We start from the raw sequence: 23,088 nt of genomic DNA on the forward strand, positions 1-23,088 counted from the left end.
TAGAATAAATTAATGTGATAAATTGTGCACATGATGTTTATGACTTCTCAGATTGTTATGAATGAATTGTATGTTCAAAAATGAAACGGTTCCCCTCTTTAGTAAACATAGCTTTGCTAGGGTTTCAGCGGAAATGTAGTCGCAGTAAAGGCTGAGGTTCAACAAGTTCTACGCAGTTAAAACAAAAAAATCACATGCGGTTATTTAGATGGCTTTAAAATACAACTAAGACCAAGAAAATATTGTGCCTCTGGACAGCCCTCACCCTATTATGGAAACACTAGAATAGATGGCGAAAGTTTGTTTTCTTCCTCATTTTCATATTATTAGTTATGAATTTTTCTTTAATTTTACACACTCATTTGTTAGTTTGTATATATTTGTATAGATCGATAGATAGATAGATATCCAAGATGCTGATTTTGTGTTTGTCTCAGGTGTAGCTGAAACAGCTACCAGAGTACAATAAAACCAAATGACAACAAAAAACTCTAAAGTGTAAAATCACAAAAGTTTTTTTTTTTTTTAATCAGGAAGATCCAGGATTTTCTGAAGAAAGAGTCTACTCTCTTTAAAAAGGAGCAAAAATGAATTCTTTCTCCCTGTTTGAGTAAAAGGGAACTGAGGCACGTGGATGTCCATATATTTCTTTAGTGGAAAGCTGTAATCAGAATATGATAAACAGTGCTGTCTTTTTTTCAGTTTTTTTTTCTTTGTGCAGTGACGTGAAGTTGTTCCATACACAACAGTCTTCCTCAAAAAAACATGACGTTAACACAGCAGTGTTCATCGATCTCTGGTTACAATATTTAACCATTCATCTATCAGCACCACTGCAGAAATGGTGTGTGTTTTCCCAGGAGGGATTATTGTGTCTGCACTTTACCATGACAAAGTAGACAAGAAGCCTAGTGTTACAGTAAACAGCAGGCAATGGTTCAGGATATCTTTCTTTGTTTACTTAAGTTATGATAGGGTTTCACAGCCGTAATTAAACCTTTTACTTTGTAATTCCGTAATCATAGTTTTTCAGTCTTATGTTGTTTGTTAAACACAAAAATGACAACAGTCCAAAAGAGGAGTCAAATTAGCCTTGAGACATAGACAAAGAGACTGACGCCAAAAACACTTTTTTGCTTTCCATAAATTGTGTTTTCATTCTAAATTTCCTTATTGTTCTCCCAGGCTTTTTAATGGCCCTTTGGTGATGAAAATAAATTGCTGGGTCAATGAAATTAGTCACTTATACTATTTTAACTCCTATATTTTTTGCTTAAAGAAGAGAAACGAAACGGTCATTGAATCAGTCTTTTGCACAGCTGTGACCAACATCTGCTCAATCACTGGCCCATGAATAATTCAGTCACATTTATCTCAGTCAGCGCCACATCGTTTCACAATTTAGTCTCATGTGTAAAAAAAATGCTGAGATCAAATTTAGCATTTGTGCAGTGGTTCTCCACTGGATAGGACCAAATTAGATATTTGGGATGACTTTACTCTAGGCTATGGTGTGAGTGTCTGCAAAAGCAAATTTGGATTTTGTTCTGTGAACATTTTGTTGAGCAACAAGCTTTATGGTTAAAGGTTGGGAAAAGGCCAATCTGTTTACAGTAATCAGATCATTTGCCAACTAACACAACCGTAAATATTTTAGCCAAAATTTTGTCACTTTTAAAACAACAGAAAACTCTGTAAGAAGTGTAAGACTCATCATGCTGATGAATTCAGGCAGTTGGTGACAGTGGGTACTGAATGTTCTGTGGAATAATACACCATATTTAATTTAGATTTTAAGCTTCCAAGTACAAGGACTGGTGATGAAAAGTCTGGCTTTGGAAGTTCATACAGCATTTCCATCATATTTCAGAGTTCCTGCTGATCCGTCTTTTTCTTGTTATTCTTTCTTGATAGCTGAAGTATTGCTCAGCTCTTTCTGTGATATGTAACTGTCATTTTGGTCCATAAGTTCTAAAGTATGTGATAATAGTTCATGTGAGCGCTGAATAATGCACATATGGTAAGTTTGTATGTACTTTGGAATTGGCATGGGTCCTGACGGTTTTTGCACTGATGACTGGCAGACATTGGTGCAGGCCTGAAGAGTCTCAGACAGTTTAAAGTTGTGAACGGTGTGCACACACACACATGCACATGTGTCTATTTACTTTTGACACATCCAGCAGTCAAAGTCTAAGATCTTTTTTTTTGCATGAAAAAGTGTGTCAGAGCTTGGGTCCTGTAGGACTTGGAAAGTTAGGTATCTGTCTATCACCTTAGCTTTTGTCTGGAAAGCCACCCCCACTATGTGTGTGTCTTTGACAGCCTATAGTACTCTGTTTATGACTGGTCAACTGTGACTTTGCATTTGGTTTTTGAATGACATACTACAATATGTCAGTCAATCTGAAAGACAAGGGTTTTATCAACCACCCAACTTCTTGGTCTTCTTAAAACTGCTCCAATTGCCAGACATTACTGTCAGATGGGTTTGCCAAAACTAACACAGCTCCACAGGTTCATTATTAATATCCAATCGGGGTTGGATTAGGTTGTTACTAATCATTAAAACTAAATACTGATTACATGTGAAATTGAGGCCTCAAAACTCAATGAGACTTTAGACTCAGAGGCACAAAGCAGAGGAGAAAGACTGAGCGACAGCAATGTAATCAAGGTACTCTTTTTATAGAGGTTGAAGACCTGAAACTGCCTGAACAAAGAAAACAACACTGACAATAAATAGATAGAGGGTATCTTGACATAAATACACCACCGGAAACTTCGAACAGGCTGTGTTTTGTTTGTTTTTTGTATGATCATTAATAATCTACCTATAAATCACTGCATTTTGCAGAATGGTTTTAACATCATCTCACTTTGATTTACATTTTTAGGGACAATAGTAACACTTTTCTTGTATATCTTTTTCAGCATTCTCAGTGTTCTGCACAGTCACAGTGTTGGAGTCATAAACCTATCGTTAGTCATTAATAATTCCCTCTCTTTAAACTGCTTGCTCTGGAGTCTACCCTGGAGGTATTGCATTGTCCAAAACTACCCTTGGCTTTTCAGCTACGACAGAAATTATGACCTTAATAAAGTTGACTTTGTAATATTTGCATGCATAAGCATCTTAGAACTGATACAATAATGACTGTCTGGCTCTGTTTTAGTGCTCCTGTGGGATATCACTTGGCAGTCAGTGGATGTCCTCATGACTTTACAGCCTGTCAAAGTCACTACAGAACTTTAAGAATAAAGTCTGACTGTCCAATTTAGAAGTGCTGCTTGTCACTAATCTTCTTGTTGTAAAATAGTACCTAGCATTAGACAGTTTATATGATAAGATGCATTTTATTCTTTGGATTTGTTTACATTATCTATCTATCTATCTATCTATCTATCTATCTATCTATCTATCTATCTATCTATCTATCTATCTATCTATCTATCTATCTATCTATCTATCTATCTATCTATCTATCTATCTATCGAAACACCAGCTGGCAGAATAATATGATCAACTGCTTTAATATCTAACCTACAGTATCATCCGTTTCAGATGTTATATCTTTGTCTACATCACTGGCCATCATCATGATGACGTGATCGCATATTGTTTGGGTTTATTTCTTGGTGACTTTGAAAAAAACAAACTCTCTGGACTGTAACTTAATTCTCATGATAAATCCTTCAGCAAGATGAGGGTAACTGAATGTGGCTGATGTTTATCCAGTAGTTGTTCACATAGTAAGTGTTGATAAACGCTGCAGTCTCAAAACAAGGAATTCTGGTCTCTGATCTCCAAGAATTGTTGTTTATGGCCCCCTGTTGGATAGCAAGAAAACGAGGACTGCTCATATCTAATACTTGTTATTTGTAGATGGGTTTAGTGATTTTGTGTTGATAGTAACATATATGTGTGTGTGTCTCTCTATATAGACACACACATATATAATTTTCTTATCAAAAACAACTTTATTCCTCCACTCAGCTGACAGAAATCAGTTATCTGATTCTCATCTAAAAGGCACATTTCATGGAACTAAGTGGGAGGTACTGAAGATCATCTGAAAGCATCCTTATTCAGCAACTTGAGCAAAATGCTTTATATTCTTTGTCTTATATTTTATGTTTAACCATATATATCAAAGACAGAACTTATTTTACATTTCAGATAAAAGGTCATAAATAAAAGGCTTTCTCAGTAACATCGAATACAGAAATAAATGGAAACTTGCATTAAACAGCTACATTTAACCTACACAACACTATCGCAGGTTTTGTTTCTCAGTAAAATTGTAAGGGGTGTGGCCTGTAATGCCCGCTGGCAGTGCTGGGGTTTGGATGCACATATCGCGGCTTTGCAAGTACTTGCCTGACTTGGATGCAGTTCGAGCTTCAAAGTGACTTAAAACGCGCATCTCGCAGGAGCTCCAGTGCACACACGCGCACTAGAAAAGTCAGAGTGGCTAACTTAATCGGAATATAGTATATATGTATATATACAGTGTTACTGTATACTTTTTTTTAATGTAAATCCTTTTTGTCGGAGGCATGGAATTTTAATCCTCTGCACATTTTCTGCCGTGTGCGTAAATCCGCCTTAAAGGCAGTTGCATCGCATTTAACGGATCATAAAAATCATGTCTTTTTAAATGATGACAGAAAAGTTGCATGGGGGTCTCATGGAGGAGGAGTTTTTTGTGACCAAACCACTAACAGATTTTCGCTTATAAAAAAGGAAACGGAGACCCGAGCGTTCATAAACAGTATTTTCGTGGGCTCCGTGTGCAGGTGAGTCTGTTTGATTTTCAACGTTTTGTACTTGCCGATGTCGTAGGATTACACACACATACACACACAGAGAGACACACGTGTGGGTATACACACCTGTATATATCACACATTAGTGTTATATAGGTTAATTTATATGCCAGCATTTAATTTTACAAACGTTTCGAAGTTGTAGAACTTAAGAGTTTTTTTTATTTTATTTCAAACTATTGTGAATGCCAGTGTAGATGTATTATAGTTTAAATATAATACATCTTATCTCAGTGGCACATGGAATAGAGGGAATGCCGCCTATCTTGACACATCAGTATGGACTGAGATGATGAGACTTTTATATAAAGACTAAAATTTACCCCGGAGTATAATGAAGGTTATTATTATTTTTCTCACGCTATTTTTACATTACACAAATGTATTAATCTGTATATCTACTTATGGATTTGACAGCTGAGCACCACTCTAGCTGAAGAACAGCAAATAGCTTTTAACTAGAATGTGTGGTGCTCCAGAGAGAAAGTAAGTGTGTAAAGCTTATTTATAAATCTGCTTTTACAGACATGCAGCCACAAAGTGCTGGACAGCAAAATAAATAAAAGCTAGCATTAATCACAGTAATATATAACAGAAAAGCTGAACCGTGCCCAAATGAGCTGTGCAGAATCAAACCTTCAGACTGCTGGAACTGTGCAGTCTTGAGTCCTACATGAAAACTTCAAAAAAAAAAAAAAAAGAGAGACAGTTTGCTTGTGCTTACATTGTGGGAAGATGCCAGAGATACTTTTGAGTGCTCTGCTCTAAGAGTTGAGTGTGTTACAACTGCTGCATATTTGACTTCTCACTCCCTTTACTCCTTAAGCCACAGAGGAAGTGATTACCAAAATAGCTGAGGCTTCTGTGGGTGCTGCTGGTGCAGCCAGGTGTTATGCCATACTATAGAATGAGTACAGGTTACTTATTATTCATACATTCAAACCTAATCAAAACCTAATCAGTGTATATGTGATTGTGAGTCTGGTTCTGTTTCTCTTTAGAGCCTCAGCTTCAGTAAACACTTATTTTCCCCTTTGTGTTGCAAATTTGATAATGTGAATTGGTTAGCTCAAAGCTCAGGTCTTGGCTATACATGTCAGGGATTTTACAAATATCAAAATAAATTTAGAATGAATATGAAGTATGACTGCTTGAACTCGCCCACAAATTGCCGTTGCACTGTTTCCTGCATTCATGAGCGACCACATTTTGGGGGCGTAAGTAAATAAATAGTCCAGAATTCACCACTAATTGCTTTTTTTATTGTCTGTGTGGCAGATGCTGTGTTAAAATTATGTAATTTTGAAATCGAAGGTTTTCAGATTACTGTAAATTAGTTGTAAATGGTAAAATGTGCCTCTAACATTTTTTCCTATTTTCATGAAGGGAAAAAGCTGATTAAATAAAATCTGTAATCGCTGCCTCTTTAGTTTATCGCCTTCTATGTTTTAGATTTACAATTCCGCTATCGCCGTTGTTCTATAACCCTTTCAGCAAGTCTCTGTGTAATTGAGGAATTCTGGCACACATTTTACCTACAGATGATCATTGTTCAGCTCTGAGGTTGAGTTACAGGCACTTGCAACTCTGAGCTCAGAGTTGTGGCACCTTCTCGAGTTCAATAAATTCCCAGTGTGAGAGCTTCCTTTCAGTATTTGAATAATTGATAGATCAAACTTAGGAGGCAATTTAATCTCCTGACTATTTGATGAGCTGGGCTTAGTTCCATTGTGCTCATTTGATTGTGGCTATTGTTGGGTAAAGACAGACTGTTAAATGGACGAGAAAGCAGCTTCAGAGAACTATTAAAGCTGAAGTGCCAGACTTTCCTAGAGAAATGACTGATTGTGATGTGGCATGTTAAAAGTGGCAGCAAAGACCTTTTCCTGATTGATGTGCTCTGTAGCCCAGTGTTTCCTCTTATCTCTGCAGCATGTGAGAGCACATATGGAGTGGGATGAGTTAGGCTTTTGACAGTTGTGGGAGTGCTGGGTGAAAGAGTCTCTGGCACATGTCTTGAGTTGATCCAGTCTTAGCATGTCCTCCAGTCACCACTCTCAAACCCAACAAACAGGTGTTGTGGAAGACTGGCTGCAAGCCACAATTTTGGCTCTTTCCTGGAAATAATGCTTTAGCTGAGATGTGTCAATGAGATAGTGAGTCATTAAGAATGAAGAATTAAATAAACTTAGGGAGACTTTCAACATTTTCCCCATTTAGGAAACCCATGTCTCGTGCCCAGATCAACAAGTTGCAGATTCCGTGGCACAAATGTTTGGTGGACCCTAACCAGCTTGTTTTGATGACCAGTTTTGTGTTTTTTTTTCTTTCTTCAGTAATGAGGTTTATCATGCAGGAGTGTGGACATACATGTACACTTAATAGTACTGTACTTACTGTACTTTAAGTAACCATCAAAATACATTTCTTTGAAGTACCTTGAGTTAAACGAAAAATGAAGCAGTCAGAGCTTTTTTTGTGTTTTTTAAAACAATAATATTGTATTTAATGTACGTTTTCGTGAACAAAACTGCTACTATCTTCTTTATCTCTCATTCTCTCTCTCCCTGTCTGTCTGTTTTCCTGTCTGTCTGTTATCTCCCCCTCCTTTCGGTGACTCTCGCCACAGCCCCGCTCCTGGATGAGTATTGAAAAAAATAATGAATTAGTCTAAGCTTTTCTCAGGAAAAGCACTTTTGGGATGCGTTAATTTAGAAAGGGAATAAACTTTTTGGTTTCCATGTTAAAAAACCCAAAATAGAACTGTTTACTGGTTATTTGGATATTTTGTTGTTAGGTTCAGCTAGGCCTCCACGGGTGATGGCAGCCTGCCCCCTTCAACCAAAGTTTTAATATGAGCTACACTGCTACGACTAATTTCCAGCTTGCAGGGCATCTTACTGAATGTCTCAACAACTTTAAAGTTAACTGCAGTGTTTTCATGTTGAATTACCTGAACAAAAATTGAATTTTTAAAATTTTTTTTGCTTTGATGTCCATTTCATTTAGTTTGGAAGTGCTGTATCCACTAGCTAGCTGAGTTTGGGAGAGTCTGCTAGCCTTAAAGGATAGGGGAGAAAGATGCAGATAAAATCTACGGACATCTACCAATTATCATTTTCTTAAATCAGAATCAGAATCAGAATACTTTATTGATCCCTGGGGGAAATTATTTTTTGTTACAGTGCTCCATTATAAACCAACATTAACAAGACAGACAATGCGCTAACTAAGAATAGTACAATATATACATATATATATATACATAAGTCACTCATTAATAAATAGCTAAGAAAAGAAACATGTGTAGTTGTAGCAGTAACCCTTGAAGCTCTTTTCTAAACTGAAGGGGTTTTGTCATATTTCAGGCCTTCTTATGCCGTTGACGGAATGACAAATGACGGAACGTTCATTGTTCGGTTATTTTTGCCTGTGCAGCTGTACTTGAGAAAACCCCCAGAAACTATCGGAATAGTCACAGAGCCACACCTTTATTGATACATACTGAGGGGTAAAAACTCATCATTAAAGGTACAGGGGAGGCCATTAAAAGTTGTCTTTATGAGAGTAAGCGTTAAGAGAAAACATTCCTGGTAATTTTTTTCTCATTTCTCTCTTGGATGGGCCTCTAACTGTACATAGTGCCCTAGGCATGTGCCCAGAAGCCCCATTGGCCCAGCCCTATCCTGAAATAATACTATCAAATTTTAATGTCTACTAAAGTAGTTTCCTCTTTTCAATACTAATTATTAGAAATGACAAATTTTGTGAGATAACTAACAGCAACTCTATTAAACTAAGCAGTAAATTAGTAGTGGTAGTTTCAGTTTGTTCTTAGTGACTCTCCTTTCTTTCGTATAGTTGTGTAAATAACTTCAGTACTACATTTTCAGTTGCTTGTGTTCATTAGTTTGAAATGAAACAAACTACAAAAAATGATATGACATTTAGAAACTGTAAAACTATAGCTGTAAGTTCGATGTGCATGATCAAAATGTTTTCGTCTCTGGCCACCTAAAATAAATCTTGTGAAATTATCGAAAGGGACGAAATTATTTCATCCCTTTTGATTTGTATTTTAGCAACGAGTGCAATGTTGCCTCCTGGAATGTTTAAACACACCAAATGGCGTTGTCCTTTGTGTGATTCAGAGCCACAACCGACTCAACACCCAAATATGGTCCTATTTTTCTTTATTGAGCTGCGAGGGAGGACCTCCCATTGTTCCGATGCTAACATGTTCTGTGTGTCCTCTTCACACAAGAGCTGTAAATACAGGCAGCACATGACACTATCGAAAAAAGATCTCAGCACCAAATATGACAAAGGCCTTCAGTCTGACTGTGTGGTGCGTTTCTCAGAAAAAACTTACTTCACTGTATTTCCAAAGGATAAACATGTTCAATTTGTTATCCAAGTCTATGTTTGTTTTGTGGGATTTGGTTTCCTTTTTGTACGACTGATCATTTGATTTATCCAGTTATGGCTTTAGTTCCTCAAATTACAGAAACCACTAATGTTAAAGAGAAAAAGTATGCATCACACTGCAGCGAATGCTGTTTGGGCCAACTAAAACATCTTTGTTGTTCAATGTTGCTGGTTTGTGCATATAAATGCAGTGATAGCAAGCTTTTCTCTTATTGCTGGGAAACATAATAAAGCAAGTGAGATTTTGGAAAATATGAAACTTAAATATTGGCTTTCCTGCTATTCTGCTATGTGAGCAATGAAGATGTAGTCACCAACTGGCTGTCTTAGCTTGGCATAAAGGGTGGATAAAAAGGCAAAAATTGAATATTAACTTAGTGTTATTTGCAGTTTTATGAGCGGTTAAGTGGGGTAGGGGCAATTTCCTGACTAGGCACTTAAACTCCTAGTGTTCTTTTATAACCCTTAAGATAGGCAACTTGCAAAACCTAAGAGGTTAAGTTAAACGGGAGGTAGGATAGCTGGTTGGATGCAAAAGACTGCAGTTTCTCATTTTTATACCGCAGATTTATAGTGATTAAGTGACATGACATTGTACGAGTGACCTTTTCACCTTTTGATCGAGCCAATTAAACCACTGGCTTTAGCTTTATATTCATCTTAGAGACATGAAAAGGGTTTTGAGTTAAAGTGTTAAAATATTGATTTACCATTTCTTCAACAACTAGTATCTATCTGTATCTAGAAACAGTCCAGTTCCTCAACATGTTTCTGTCTTCTTTTTTTTCAGCACGCTCTAATACCAGCAAATCTTTATTCAGCTGTAGTCATAATCAGCCAGTCTTCTTTTGTCACTCTGCAACCATTTAGTTGTTCAGTAACTGACCATAAACCCGCCTTAAACAGCAGATCCGCTGTTACAGATCGAAAGCTCAGCCCAAGCTTCCTGTGATGACCCTGTTGAACTCCATCACTCTGCTCTTCTTCAGTCTCTGCACAACCCCGTGACCTCGCCTCCCTCATCAACAGCTGTGCCCTTTTTACTGCCTTGCCAGTGCAACCAACACCAGTGTGATGGCTTGTTGTGCCGCGGGGACATTTGGACAAGCAACTGCGTCATCACACACCACTACACAGACTTCTAGATGTGTCAGCCACTAGAGTGAACGATACAGAGAGACTGGGGAGGAGGGACAGACACACAGAGAAGAAGTGCAGTACTACAAGAGAAAGGAGGGATCATCTATCCCAGTAAGATAAGCATCCACCTGTCCCGCATAGGAAGGTGGCCCCCCCACCTGATCCATCTCGTCGCAGGGGGGGGACCCTGCATAGCCTGGAAGGCAACAGAGACTATGCAGCTGGGACTGGTGGCGCTGGCAATGGTCTTTCTCAGCTCCATGGGTCACAGTGATGTTCTGAAGCTCTCCAAGGCGAGACGGCATAGACGTGGTGAGTTCTCACTTTGTCAGTTTGTTTTGATTTCCTTTTTCTTTCGTAGCAGCACTGCTGCTTCTCGTTTCTGTGGTCTGAGTCACTGTGGTGGACGCCTTATAAACATTTAACAAGCAAAGTAAAGATAACGTTTTGTTTATTTTCTCATCATTCCTATTTGTTTTTCCTAGGTGGGTTATGTTCGGTTCAGTGCTTCCCCAGAATGGCTCGTGTTTCTTCCTCTTTTTAAGATTATGCCTCTCTCAGTTTATGTGAAGCTTTTCTGGGTATTAGGGTTGTTTATAAAGGGGTTTTTGATGGATTCCCTCTCAAAGCCATCGCTCTCTTCGTGTCTGGCTCCGTGGGCACATAATGGAATGAGTACCTGACAGTTCTAGCTCTCAATTGGACCATGCTGCCGATATTGTTGTAAGCATTTTTCTAACCTCACGCAACCGCAAAGACAGTGTTCAGGTCGGCTCGCAGTATATCTCTGGCTTCAGAGCCTCAGATCTGGTATTACTGTCAGCTTTGAAATAATTCTTCCCTTACACACAAGGAGCTTTCAGCCAATGCCAAGCTAACCCCAACCTTCCTGAACCAGAATTCATATAATACCAAGATTATCCACAATAACAGATGTGGCATTATTAAAATCACACATACTGGGAAGGAATAGCTATTGTTTGTGTCAGTTTGTGTTAAGTCCGCTGATGTATATGTAGACAGTGACGTCGTTGCAGTTCATCTCATTTGGACAGAAGGATTGAGGTCACTCGCCATATACACGAGTGCCATGCAGACTGCGACAGTCTTATTCCCTCTAGATACTAAATAAACATTTGCAACTTGCGCTTCTTCTTTAGTTATTTGATTTAATGATGTTCATTTTTTTTTCATCCATCCCCCACAACAAGAAAATGATAATAAACAAAGGACAGAGCGACTTGTTCTGCTGCCTTAGGGCTGTTTGTTTTTCTTCTTTGAAAGGATTTAGTATCGTGCAGACTTGACTAATCAAAGCAGACTGGTCAATTTTAACATACCGAGAGCACAAACTCTCTACACTGTTTGCCAAAAAAAGTTCTTGAACTTATATCATTTACTGTTGCTAAAGATGACACCCAAGCTACTTTTATAGTTACTAGTGGTAACAATAAGACTTGGCGGTAACTGGATAATGATAGACTAATCTGTTCATAGAAAAACACGTTTAATACTTTTATCGGACGAGTTATGTCAGGGAGGCGGGAGGTCAGGCTGTGTAAGATTGTGTGTATTTTTAGCTGAAAGTAAACGACAGTAAATCAACTCAGGCGACTGTTGTTTTTGTCTTAGAATGGTTCTTCAAAAATGATGTGCACTTTTACACAATTTACCCAAAATTGATTTAGATTGCAGGTTGTGCCTTTTTGGAGAGTGAGGCAACTGGACTCATGTCCAAGTCTGGGATTAGATTAAAGGAAATGTAAATGCATTGCAATGCTAAAATTCCTCACTCGTTCAACACATTCACCAACTATATTTCGGACATGTCGGTCACCGTAGCATTTCTGCCCGGACCCAGTGACAGTTGGCTGAATCTGAGAGGCTCTTGGTCCTGACTGTCAGCCGCAGTTACCTGGCTTTCTCCAAGTTAAAATCTGTTAAGCATCTCCGACAAGCAGTTGGAAGTAAACACTGAGTAACCACTCATGTCTGGCCAAACCCCCCTTAAATTAAGCTTAAACCCTTGTTTGTTGGAATATTAAATGTTTGCATGTTTATGACTGGTAACGACGCCAAAAAAATATTGCAATTCCTGATGTTTTTCTACTAGGCAGGTTGTTGACTATTGGACCTTTTTTATTTCCTCATTAAAATTCATATGTGGCTGGAAACAATTTATGTTATTTTTTTCCCGTCGGTGGACCATGCTGTTACCTACCTCAGTGTGGCCTTTTCTTTCTCATTGTTTACCTTATGTTTCCACAGTCAGCACTGAGGGGCCCCCGTCTTGCCCCAAAGGCTGTGACCGATGTTCTGAGTATAACGGCTGCATTAAATGCAAGCCCAAGCTCTTCATCTTCCTGGAGCGCAATGACATCCGTCAGATAGGCGTGTGCCTTGCCTCCTGCCCCATGGGATACTTTGGCATGAGGAACCCCGAAGGCAACAATCGATGCACCCGTGAGTTCTAATTGTGTTGTACCCTCTTGACCACAGAATGATGCAAGTGTTAGTGATATATCAACAGGATGCCAGCAGGCGCTTTAACTTTGTAGATACACATATGGAATCTTGCAAATATGTAAAAAGATCCAGCTAACTCTTTACTCTGTGATACTCCACACATCTGGTTTCAGAACAAGCATGCAGAAGTGTTTATCCTCGGTTCATCTTCACCTGTCTAAGTTTTGTCTTGTGTATCTTATTTGATTGTTTTACCTTTTTTCTAAATCCCTTTGTGAATCTAACAAAGTCAAACTATTATTGCTATAATAGACACCCTCTATTTCTGCATATTTTTGCAGTTTATGTGATTTTGATGTTGTCTTATGTGATCCTGTTTGTGACCGAATACCATATAGCGCCTCATTACATAATGCACGTTACAAAAAAGGCGAGAGTAATAATAGAAGTAGCCACTTGGTGATTAAATCATCTGTTGCTTCTTGTTTTCATGGGAAAAGGGCACGAAAAATATGAACTAAAGCAAATTATTTCCTAATCAGAATGAATGTCAGTAGTTTTAATTGAAATAGTTCTTATTATGGTTACAGACAGGTTTGGCTCATTTGGAATATGGACAAAAGCACGGTCACATTCACAGTACTTAACAAACTGACATTACATACTTTTAAGAGGCAGTTTCAGCAACTCCGCCTGTTGTCTGTTTCCTCTTATGTGTGGGCAGAAAACAAGACTGGAAAAAAATCCCAACCAAAACATTCGTAATGCATTGTTGTTTGTCTGTTTTTTAAGAGGATGTCTGTGTTTTTTATTTAGCCTTCATGTGCAGAGTTCATGCCAGGCCACAGTCGTGATAGTCTCGGTTTCCCTTTTACACACTTGTTATTCTGATGGAACCTTAATGTATCACGCACAGTACGGTCTGCATACACGCCTGTTTACTAAGTAACTGCGTTAAAGGGTTCCTTTGAATGTGAGTGTGCACTAAATCACTTGTGATTATTCTTTGTGCAGCAACATTTGAAAGATTGTTTAAGGTAAATATAATGAGGGCTGCTTTGTTGTTTGGTCATTACCACATTTAATGATATTCATTGCTTTAGTGACAGTGATTGCTTTGAGTTTAGTGTTCTTGACTGCCCGTTTTTACAACACTTAGTATCTGTCAACAAGGGCTAAATAATGATTTCATAAACCAAAAGCAGATAAAGCCTATAATTCTGATTATAAAGATGTAACTTTTTCACAACTGGTTATTTCAGATGTATGTAAAGTTTGTTTTATCAGTGCTAATGACACAGTTGTGTGTTTTTAGTAGATTGCAACAAATGGAATCTCATTTATAACTGTTTTTCTCAATGCGGCATTCATTCACCGTCCCAGTTTGCTGCAGAAGGCTGCTGAATTCTTTTCTGAGGCCCTCGGTGACTAACCTGGGTCATTATCCAATCATCTAACTTTATACATACCATTCCACAATGTCTTGTTACAAACACATGTCTTACATTATAAGGCTACAAACGTCAGGACGGTCAAATTTAGCTGTCAAGAGTTTGAAAATAGTAATCGGGAGACGGAAGAATCCCACTGAGGGATTCGACGTTTTATCATTTTGGATCTTGGTATCAGACCAGAGCTGCAGAGTAGACATTCTTAACATGCTATTACATCAACTATAGCTATAAATATATTTCCTATACTGAGATATTTTCACCTGCCTCCACTGTTTTTCTCAGATATAATGAATAAGGAAATGCCTTTCATGATGGAGCTTGAGCTTTTGGGAGTCCTTTACGATGTCTGGTTTTTATCCTTTTATGGTTCTCATTATCCAAATTTCAAGAAGTTGGTTGTTTGAGTCAGAGATTTAATGAGACTAAGGTGTGGAGAAACCCACTTTTCCAAAAGTTAGTGAAGGGATAGACTTCTGGCTGTACTCATTCACACCCCGTTTCCAAAAAAACAAGGACTGTGGTGCATGTGTTTTTAGAGGGATTACTCCCCCTTAAAAGACCCCATCACTAATAAATCTCTCAGAGGGAATAAAATTTAAGTTCCCCTTGTCCTCAGTCTTCACAACCATGAATGAGAACAATGAATATTCCATATTATTATTTCTACGTTAACCTCAGAAAGGTTTCAGACCAATACCAAAAATTTGAAGGCAAAATAATAACACAGTCTCCAGTCTCAACGTGACTTTAAACTGACAGAATACTTACTCCTTTTTTTTTTGTCTCCCTGTGTTTTGCAGAATGTAAAATAGACAATTGTGAAGCGTGTTTCAATCGCAATTTTTGCACAAAATGTAAGGAGGGCTTGTATTCACACAGTGGGAGATGTTATGTCAGCTGCCCTCCAGGCCAACGCACCGTCAATGAGACCATGGAGTGTGTCGGTGAGTGGTCTTTTTCTTTATATTTACTGCTTACCAACTCACAGTGATTTGCTGGAATCTATAAACTTTACTTATCACTTAATTTCATCAGTCATCTATGTTCGGGTCTGGAAAAGCGAAGCGAACTCTTACAAAAAAAGCAAACTCTTGGGCTGACCCTTTTTGTTGTTTTATTTCTTGTGAAAATGATTCTGTCATAAGTTAGAAAACACAAAGGAAACTCAAAGCTCTCCAGACATCTTGGCACAGTTTTCCAGAGACCTGGAGTCTTAAGCTGCCTTTTTGTTCTTTTAAATTAGCCTTGCTCATCCACAGTGAATATACTGAATGGGCCCCTAAAACGAGACTTTGTTACATGCACTTTATGCTGTACAGTTTGCTACATTTTCAGGTTCCTTCAGCTTCATCTATCTGTCCTTCTCTCATCAGAGATCAAACAAGCAAAAATTGTTTTCAGATTTACTTAAACTCATTATCCTCAGTTAAAACTGCTGAGAGGCTGTGAAACAAATGTGAGCTGTGAACCATTTACTCAGTACCTTAGTGGTTTCCACATTTTTATGTACTTATTTATTTATTTATTTTTCATTCCAGGTCAACGTGCCTCAGAGTGTGAACTGGGTGAGTGGAGCCAATGGGGTTCCTGTATGAAGAAAAACAAAACATGCGGATTTAGGAAAGGCACGCAGTCCCGGGTTCGTGTGCCCCTTCCGCAGGTTCACAGTCCGGATACCTCCCCTGCTTTTGTACCCTCGCAGACCTGTGCTGCCGAGACAGAGAGGAGGAAGTGTGTCGTGACCAAAACGCCGTGTGTGAGGGGTAAAAACCAAATACACACGCACCGAACAAACGGATTGAAGATGAAACCCTTAATAAATGTCAAATACTAAAATGTTTATGGGCTTAGATAACATGTTAAGAGGCAATGTATTTTGTATTATACTGCATGTATTTTATGCAATTCCTTCTTAGTCAGTATGATGATTGATGGAACCAGTACTCGACATTCAAAGGCCTGCGTTCTCGCCAGTGTGTCTGTGACCCGCAGCGTGTTGATTGGGTTTGGTTTGGCAGAGTCCACAGCAGAACACAGAATTTCTTGACTTTTCTGCATGTAAACAATAAACTTCATCTGCGAGCCAAGCAGATGAAGGGCGGACATTACGCACTGCAAAGCTGGATAAGGATCAGAGCTAGAAAGAGCTATTTGTTCTGAGGACTGCTGAAGCGCGAGGTTTACATGCCCATGACATGTTTGCTTGAGGTCTTTTCATCCACATAGCAGCTTGCTCTCCAGTGGGTGAACTATCATTGTCACCAGTTAGTGGTCATTATCAGTTTTCATAACATCTTATTAAGTGCTCTTGGGCTTATTTGCTGCTACGGCTATTAAACGACCGGTCTGTTCAGTTGAGTCAAGCATCCTGAGCATACTAAATACAAAAATGCAACAAAAACAGAAATAAGGCTTATTTTACATTTAAATATTTTGCTTCTTAGTCAAACAAATAAATAAGTATCAGCAGCAATTCTGGGGGTGATAAAGCTTGCAAACGACAGGAAAATAAGTGGATGGGTTTAACCCTGTTCCTGATTCATATCATCGGCTCTGGTCTCTTTAGGTGCAAAGGAGTTATTGCTAATGAAATGTTGTTAGAAAGTTTCTTTGTCTTTAAATACCCCCATATTAATCTGCTTTGCATAATATGCCAATTTTCAACTGTAAACTTATTTACAAGACTTAGAGAACTGTTAATGAGGAGTATTTAAGGTCTTTATTTTTCGGTGGCACGCTTTGGGGATTTCGGGCACAGCAGCAGCATTGCATAACAATATTAATTGGCCACAGTACAGATGTTGCAACACGTAACAGATGACATGGCTTGATATATGTGAGTAAACATGGTGGAGGCTTACATACTCTGGTATCATTCTCTTCTTCTCCAGGGGTCTGAGTCTAAAAAACAGAACATGATCTGACACTTTCCCATAGATCTGCGGTAATGGGAAATGAAAGAGGTTGGCATGGCTCGTAACTGCTCAGTGAGGAGGGGCCGCTTCACTGGACAGGCTGTTACAGCGCAGTTTGACAAACGAGTGGCAGATTTGCTCTGTGTGGGGCCAGCATCCTGGAACAAAAATTCAGCCTTTGGTTCAGAATAATACTGAATAGTGAAATATTATAAAAACAACTGCTATGTAGATTGTCGAATTTTAAGCAAAGGGTGTGTTAGGTTTGATCTGAGGAGATGAGTTGTGGAAGCTTTGTGGATGTGATCGTTCACATTGAGTAAGCTACTGTTAAATAGGTAAACGTGTATAAACTGAAGACGCTTATTGGTGCTAAAACGTACAGGGATGAGTTTCCCTCTGTGAGATCATTCATGCGTGATGGTACCACGACTCCAATGAACTAGTTTATGTGGGTAAACTCCGCAAAAAGAGCGCAGCTGTGGATTCATCTGTGGGGTGGGAGTTGGCTGGCAACTGGCTATATAAAACACAGGGGGCAGACCTTGTATAACATTAGTGATTTAGTGGTCTGCAGATCTCACGCTTTGTGTTGATTTGGCTGCGATTTTTTTTCCACCCTTTTCCTGAAGCTCCACAAAAAGGTCTCACGCGAAAACAAAATTTTCTGGATGTGTTATTTCATTTGTCAGGCAAAATTGTTTAGCTTGGATGAAGAGGAGCTGCAATCAGAGCTGTCATAAACTGATGGAGTCCGCCTTTCTTGGCTCCATTAGTGATTTGTTAGAGAAGTAATTAAGTCCTTACACAGTAAGCACATCATCTCAGAGGCTGCAGTGTGTGATTGAAGACCCTTACTTAATGCCATTCTCTTTCATTGTGTCTCAGTGATTTAAAGCGAATCTGTTACTTCTCAATATTAAGTGTTTATTTTAATAGTTTCTATAAAAGTCTAGAAATATGTTTATTCATTCAAGACAAATGATGAACAAGCTGGACAAACTCATCTTATGTAATTTAAGTCAACTAAACAAATGAGATCTTAGTGAAGTTTCCACCACTTTTGGCACTAATAGCTCCAAAAAAAGACATGTTATTCCTGTTTGTGCACTACTGTGTGGGACTGAGCCTTCTCGTTTACAGTTCAGACTAAAGTAACTGTGACATGCATGGGTCAGTGGTGGATAAATGTTATTGTGTTAGGTTTGTTCACATTCACATCAAAATTACGTCACGCCCATGTACTGAATTTCACTGTAGAATTCTGCTCTTTTTCAAGTTTGTGAAATATCATGGCTTGAGTTTTTTTTGTCTTTTCTTTCAATTTGAACATAATTGAATGGGTGACAAATTTAAAAGTGCTGGTAGGGAGATAAACACAGACATAAAGTTACTACTGCATAGCAGCAGACAAACATGGTGGCGCCATAAGCTCTGAGTTTGTCAGCCGTGCAGTGAACACTGTCCAGCCCTTGGCACGTGTCCTCTCAGCTTTCCGGATGTGCAGAGAGTCTCAACACACAACTTTATAACAAACACACTCCAGCGTAACTATGCTCCCTCGTATATACAAAATCAAATAGTTTTCAGTGCTGCCTAAACAATAGTTGACAAAGTTAAAGTTGACAAAGTTAAACTGAAACCTGACACTAGACACAAGCCTCGTGTCCATTTGCACTTTCCGGCAGCTCTTCATATCATTGTGGGCCATTACTGGGTCCTTGACGATGTTTAACTCATTAAGCCAGATGTGATTTATGTGACAGCAAATTGTCACTTGTCTGTCCCTTCCGCTCTTACAGTCAGTACGTGTGCTGTAATTTAAAATCACCAGCCGATCTAAGCCCTTCACTTTTATGAACAGGTTTAGTGTGGAAATGAACCACACAATGATGGATGTTTGCATTTAGAGAGCAATTATGCTCTTAAAATGTGTGACTGCTGTGAATTTTAATGCAAGAGTACTAACGGGGAGGTTTGAGTGTATGTCAAGTGGGACAAGGGAGTGGGTTGCTGAAAGAGAAATTAAACAGACTGAGAGCTTAGCGTGTGGATGACACCTTTGTGAGAATGTACTTAGGTACTGCAGCGCTTGGCGCTATGCTATGAAAATATCAATATGCAGGTGTTAGTAGATCCAATATTAATTACGATTACCATTTTCTGCTGGTGTTACACAGTTTTTTATTGGGACCCGACTGCATTGGAGATAAAAAAGTAAAGGGAGTATCACTGTGACAACCCGTCTGCATGGGAATACAGGTGTCTGTATCAAGTTTCCAGGCAACAGGTGCGATAGTTATGAAGATATTTTACTGAAAACAACAAAGGTGAAAGGTGATGCCACAGAAGTCAGGGAGACTCTAAAGGGATTTGCATTCTACCTCCTCTGGCCGTGAACTGAAGACATGAGACTGATTCAACAGCTGTTGGGTTATTTCAGTCCAGTCGTGGACAAACTGGCTCCAAATGTTTAGATGTGTTATTTTTTGCTGGCTGCATGTTGTGCGGTAATTGCTGCTATACATATACTGTCACCATGGCTAAACATAACATTATTTTAGCTTTTGTTGTTTGGGATTTCTTGACTATGGTTTATGTCTGGTAGCCTGTATTAAAAGTTCTGATGCATAACACAACCCCTCAGGAGGTTTTTAGCCAAGCAGGAGTATTTCTATGTGCAACATTTTGTTGGGGCAGATGCCTTTTATATAAGAAATACAGTAATGTGTAGTATAACCCCAATTTTTTTCCTTATACATTCTTTTTTTTTCAGAGAGGAAGAGTAAAGGAGACCGACAAGACGATACAAACAGGAGAGAAAGGGAGAACGCACGTGGGCGAGGACAAGATAGTCGAGGAGGAGGAGGAGGAGGAGGAAAGCGGAGAAAAGGCCAGAGCAGGACGACCACTGCTCCCAGCATCACAACCAGCTCTGTCACCTAAGCGCTGACGCCTGCTGGATGAGGCTGAGAGAAAACCAGAGACAATGCCTCGCCCAGCAGTGTCAGCCACAGACACAGATTGATGTTGAAGGAAGGGATTAATGCTGCTATGCTGCATTGTAGAAGATGCAGAGAGAACTGGAGGTTTGCTGAAACACAAAAGATTCCCTGAAGCTTTTTGAATAGCTCACCATATCTGGAAGAGACATGCTGTCCTAATGTTGGACAGCAAAGCCAAAATGAAGACTATGGTTGGACTTGATTTGTGTGATGAACTGACCACTCTTAAACTAAGACCAGACCATGTGTTTTAAATGCAGCATTCAAGCCTGATTATGAATGAAGGGATGCCGAAATCTCCTCTGGTCCATGATGTATTTTGTTCCAGTCTGATTTTAATTACCGTCTGTTCTCCATTTGTTTTCATGTTTGTAAGAGGTGGCAGATGGATTTTCTCAACTGTCACTGTCTGTGATGTAAAGACAAAGAAAGTATTATGTATTGGTACCTTTATTTCCTATTGTGAAAGGAAACAGAAAGAAAGGCACTGGAAATCACTTGTGGTTGCTGAGGACAGAAGTCTTCTATACAGTTAGGCTCATAATTTGTTGGACAAACACATTTTTTGTAGCATGTCATCTGTAGACCACAACAGCAGATTTTAAATCAAGTAAAAACGACATGATCTTTGAGCTCTGATTCAGGAGGTTTCATAAAAGTATTGCATTTACTTTTTGGAATTACAGCCATTTTTTTATACATAGTCCCCCCATTTTAAAAGGCTCAAATTCAGCCATAATTTAGATGAAAGATTCTTTTTCATGCTTTTTTTTAAACCTTTACAGTCAATGAATTAGCAAATGTTGTGTTTCCTTTAGATTCTCCATTAGTCCTTTAGTGATTGTAGTCACTTTCAATATGCCCTTGCTTGTCAGTCTCTCTGCCTTCAGTTTTGTCTCCATTAACTGAAATTCATTCTTTATTGACTTCAAGATCACATGATTAACCTGGCTACTGAAGAATATCCCATTTCTTTACCTTGAAAAATTACTGGGTTTCTTCTGTAGTAGTGCTGTGGATCCTAATCCATCTGGACTGTGAAGCACCAGATCGGTTTTGCAGCTTTCGGCTGGATCTGAGCGCAGACTATAGCCCTGTACTCTTTAGAATTAGCTAAGGAGGCAGGCTCTTTTAGATGTTTTCTAGCAAAGGCTGATCTAATCTGACCTTCTGGTTCTTGGGCGTAACCAGTGATTTGCACCTTGTTGTAAACCCTCTGTATTTACTCTTGAGTGTATTTAGTCTTGAGGCATCTCTTGATTGTAGACCTTGACAATGATAAAACTACTTGCTGGTTGGTCCATTCATTCTTTTTTAAGACTATCTCTCTAGTAGGTTTTTTTGGGTTTTCAGCCTGATGATGGCCTCCTTTACTTTCATTTGGACTTCATATTGAGAGTTTTGAAGATATACACACAACCCTTAGATTCAAATTCAGATCATTGATCTGTTTAATTTGCTGTGTAATATTGAGAGAATAGGCCTCACCTGGCCATAAAACTGCTAGTCAATCAATACTCTGAAAATTGGGGACTGTGTATAAAACATCTTAAACTCCTAAACGGTTAATACATTTTTTTCTGTCAAATGTCTTGAATTAACGCTGAAAGTCTGTACCCCAGTCGCATCTTTATTGTTTGATTTAAAACCCACTGTGTTGTGTACAAAAATTGAGTCGTTGTTCCAAAACAAGCTGAAGAAAATGCAGAGGAGGATTACTGGGCGCACATCTTATATCCTCTGGTCTTTAGTCACAAACTTTTGTCATTCGATAGCTTAATGTTTGTTTTGAAAAAAAAAATGTTTGTATCTGAAAATATCTCTGCACAGAAATGAGTATTTGCATGGCAAACGATTACATGTGTGTGCAAGTGTGTGTATGCGTGTGCATCTGTTTGTTTGTAACTGAAGTCTGGGTGTTTGTTTATATGCATTCCTGCACGAATTCAAGTGGTTTGATGACAGAACTTAGTTGTTTGTAGGTTTGTTGATGTTTGCACATATAGTATATGGTAATACTGATCTAACAGATTGAAGGAAAAGGATGTGGAAAACAGCAAAAAAATGTAAATGCACAGTGATATACTGAATACGCAGTAAATACAAGCCAATTATTACTATATAAGCCATCAAATCATCACTAATCAGTATGTTTGCAACAGGGTCTGAAGATTTTGCACAAATATAATGTTCCCTACTGCTCATATTTCAGAACGATAATAGCATTTTATAAACGTATACTGTAAAAACTGGCTTTATGACATTGCGGATGGAGTGTTTTCCATGGGTCTGTTTGTTAAACAAGGTATTAGTTTCGGGGAAAGTTACACGCTCTATTATTCATTCATACTATGAGTTGTGATACTGAATATGTCAAGCTGTGTTTATCAACAAATTTAAAAGTATTAGTACTATCATGTATAGCTTATTCTGTGAAAGCCTAAATAAAGTTCAGATGAAGCTAACGAGCATCACTCCTACGCTCATGTTGCACCTGGTCTGTTTGATTTTAGATTGGCTGTTTTATTATTTTGTCAATAAATGACAAATAATTGCTGCTGTGGGGTTTACAGTAAAAACAAGTACTATGCGTATACTTGAATGAATTCATTCCTTTTTGCAAGGTGGTCTTATTTCCTTTCTTTTAGTCTTTTTTTCACTTCCAGAAAGAAACACAGTCAGCCTAACTTAGTTAAAGTACTACTTATGTACAAATCTCAAGCTTAGTCAAGCTTATTCAGAAGGAACAGGATAAACAAAATATCAACTTGCCTCTGATTTTGTGGTTTAACTTTGATCTTTTTAATGTCATTATGGCCACATAAACAAATGATCCTACTTGTAATCTGC

At 38.5% G+C, this 23,088-nt stretch overlaps 1 protein-coding gene across 1 annotated transcript; it reads left to right on the forward strand.

Annotated features, from left to right (window-relative positions):
- The first annotated feature begins 4,352 nt into the window (after window positions 1–4,352).
- rspo1 (R-spondin 1) lies at window positions 4,353–22,718 on the forward strand. Its single transcript, XM_026185329.1, has 6 exons — window positions 4,353–4,800; window positions 10,049–10,710; window positions 12,667–12,861; window positions 15,119–15,262; window positions 15,857–16,081; window positions 20,010–22,718. The coding sequence occupies exons 2-6, from the start codon at window positions 10,614–10,616 to the stop codon at window positions 20,177–20,179; spliced, it is 831 nt and encodes a 276-aa protein (XP_026041114.1). The 5' UTR covers window positions 4,353–4,800; window positions 10,049–10,613; the 3' UTR covers window positions 20,180–22,718.
- Window positions 22,719–23,088: the final 370 nt, after the last annotated feature.

The sequence above is a fragment of the Astatotilapia calliptera genome, chromosome 11 (assembly GCF_900246225.1).
Source record: "Astatotilapia calliptera chromosome 11, fAstCal1.2, whole genome shotgun sequence".
Classification (NCBI taxonomy): Eukaryota; Metazoa; Chordata; class Actinopteri; order Cichliformes; family Cichlidae; genus Astatotilapia; species Astatotilapia calliptera.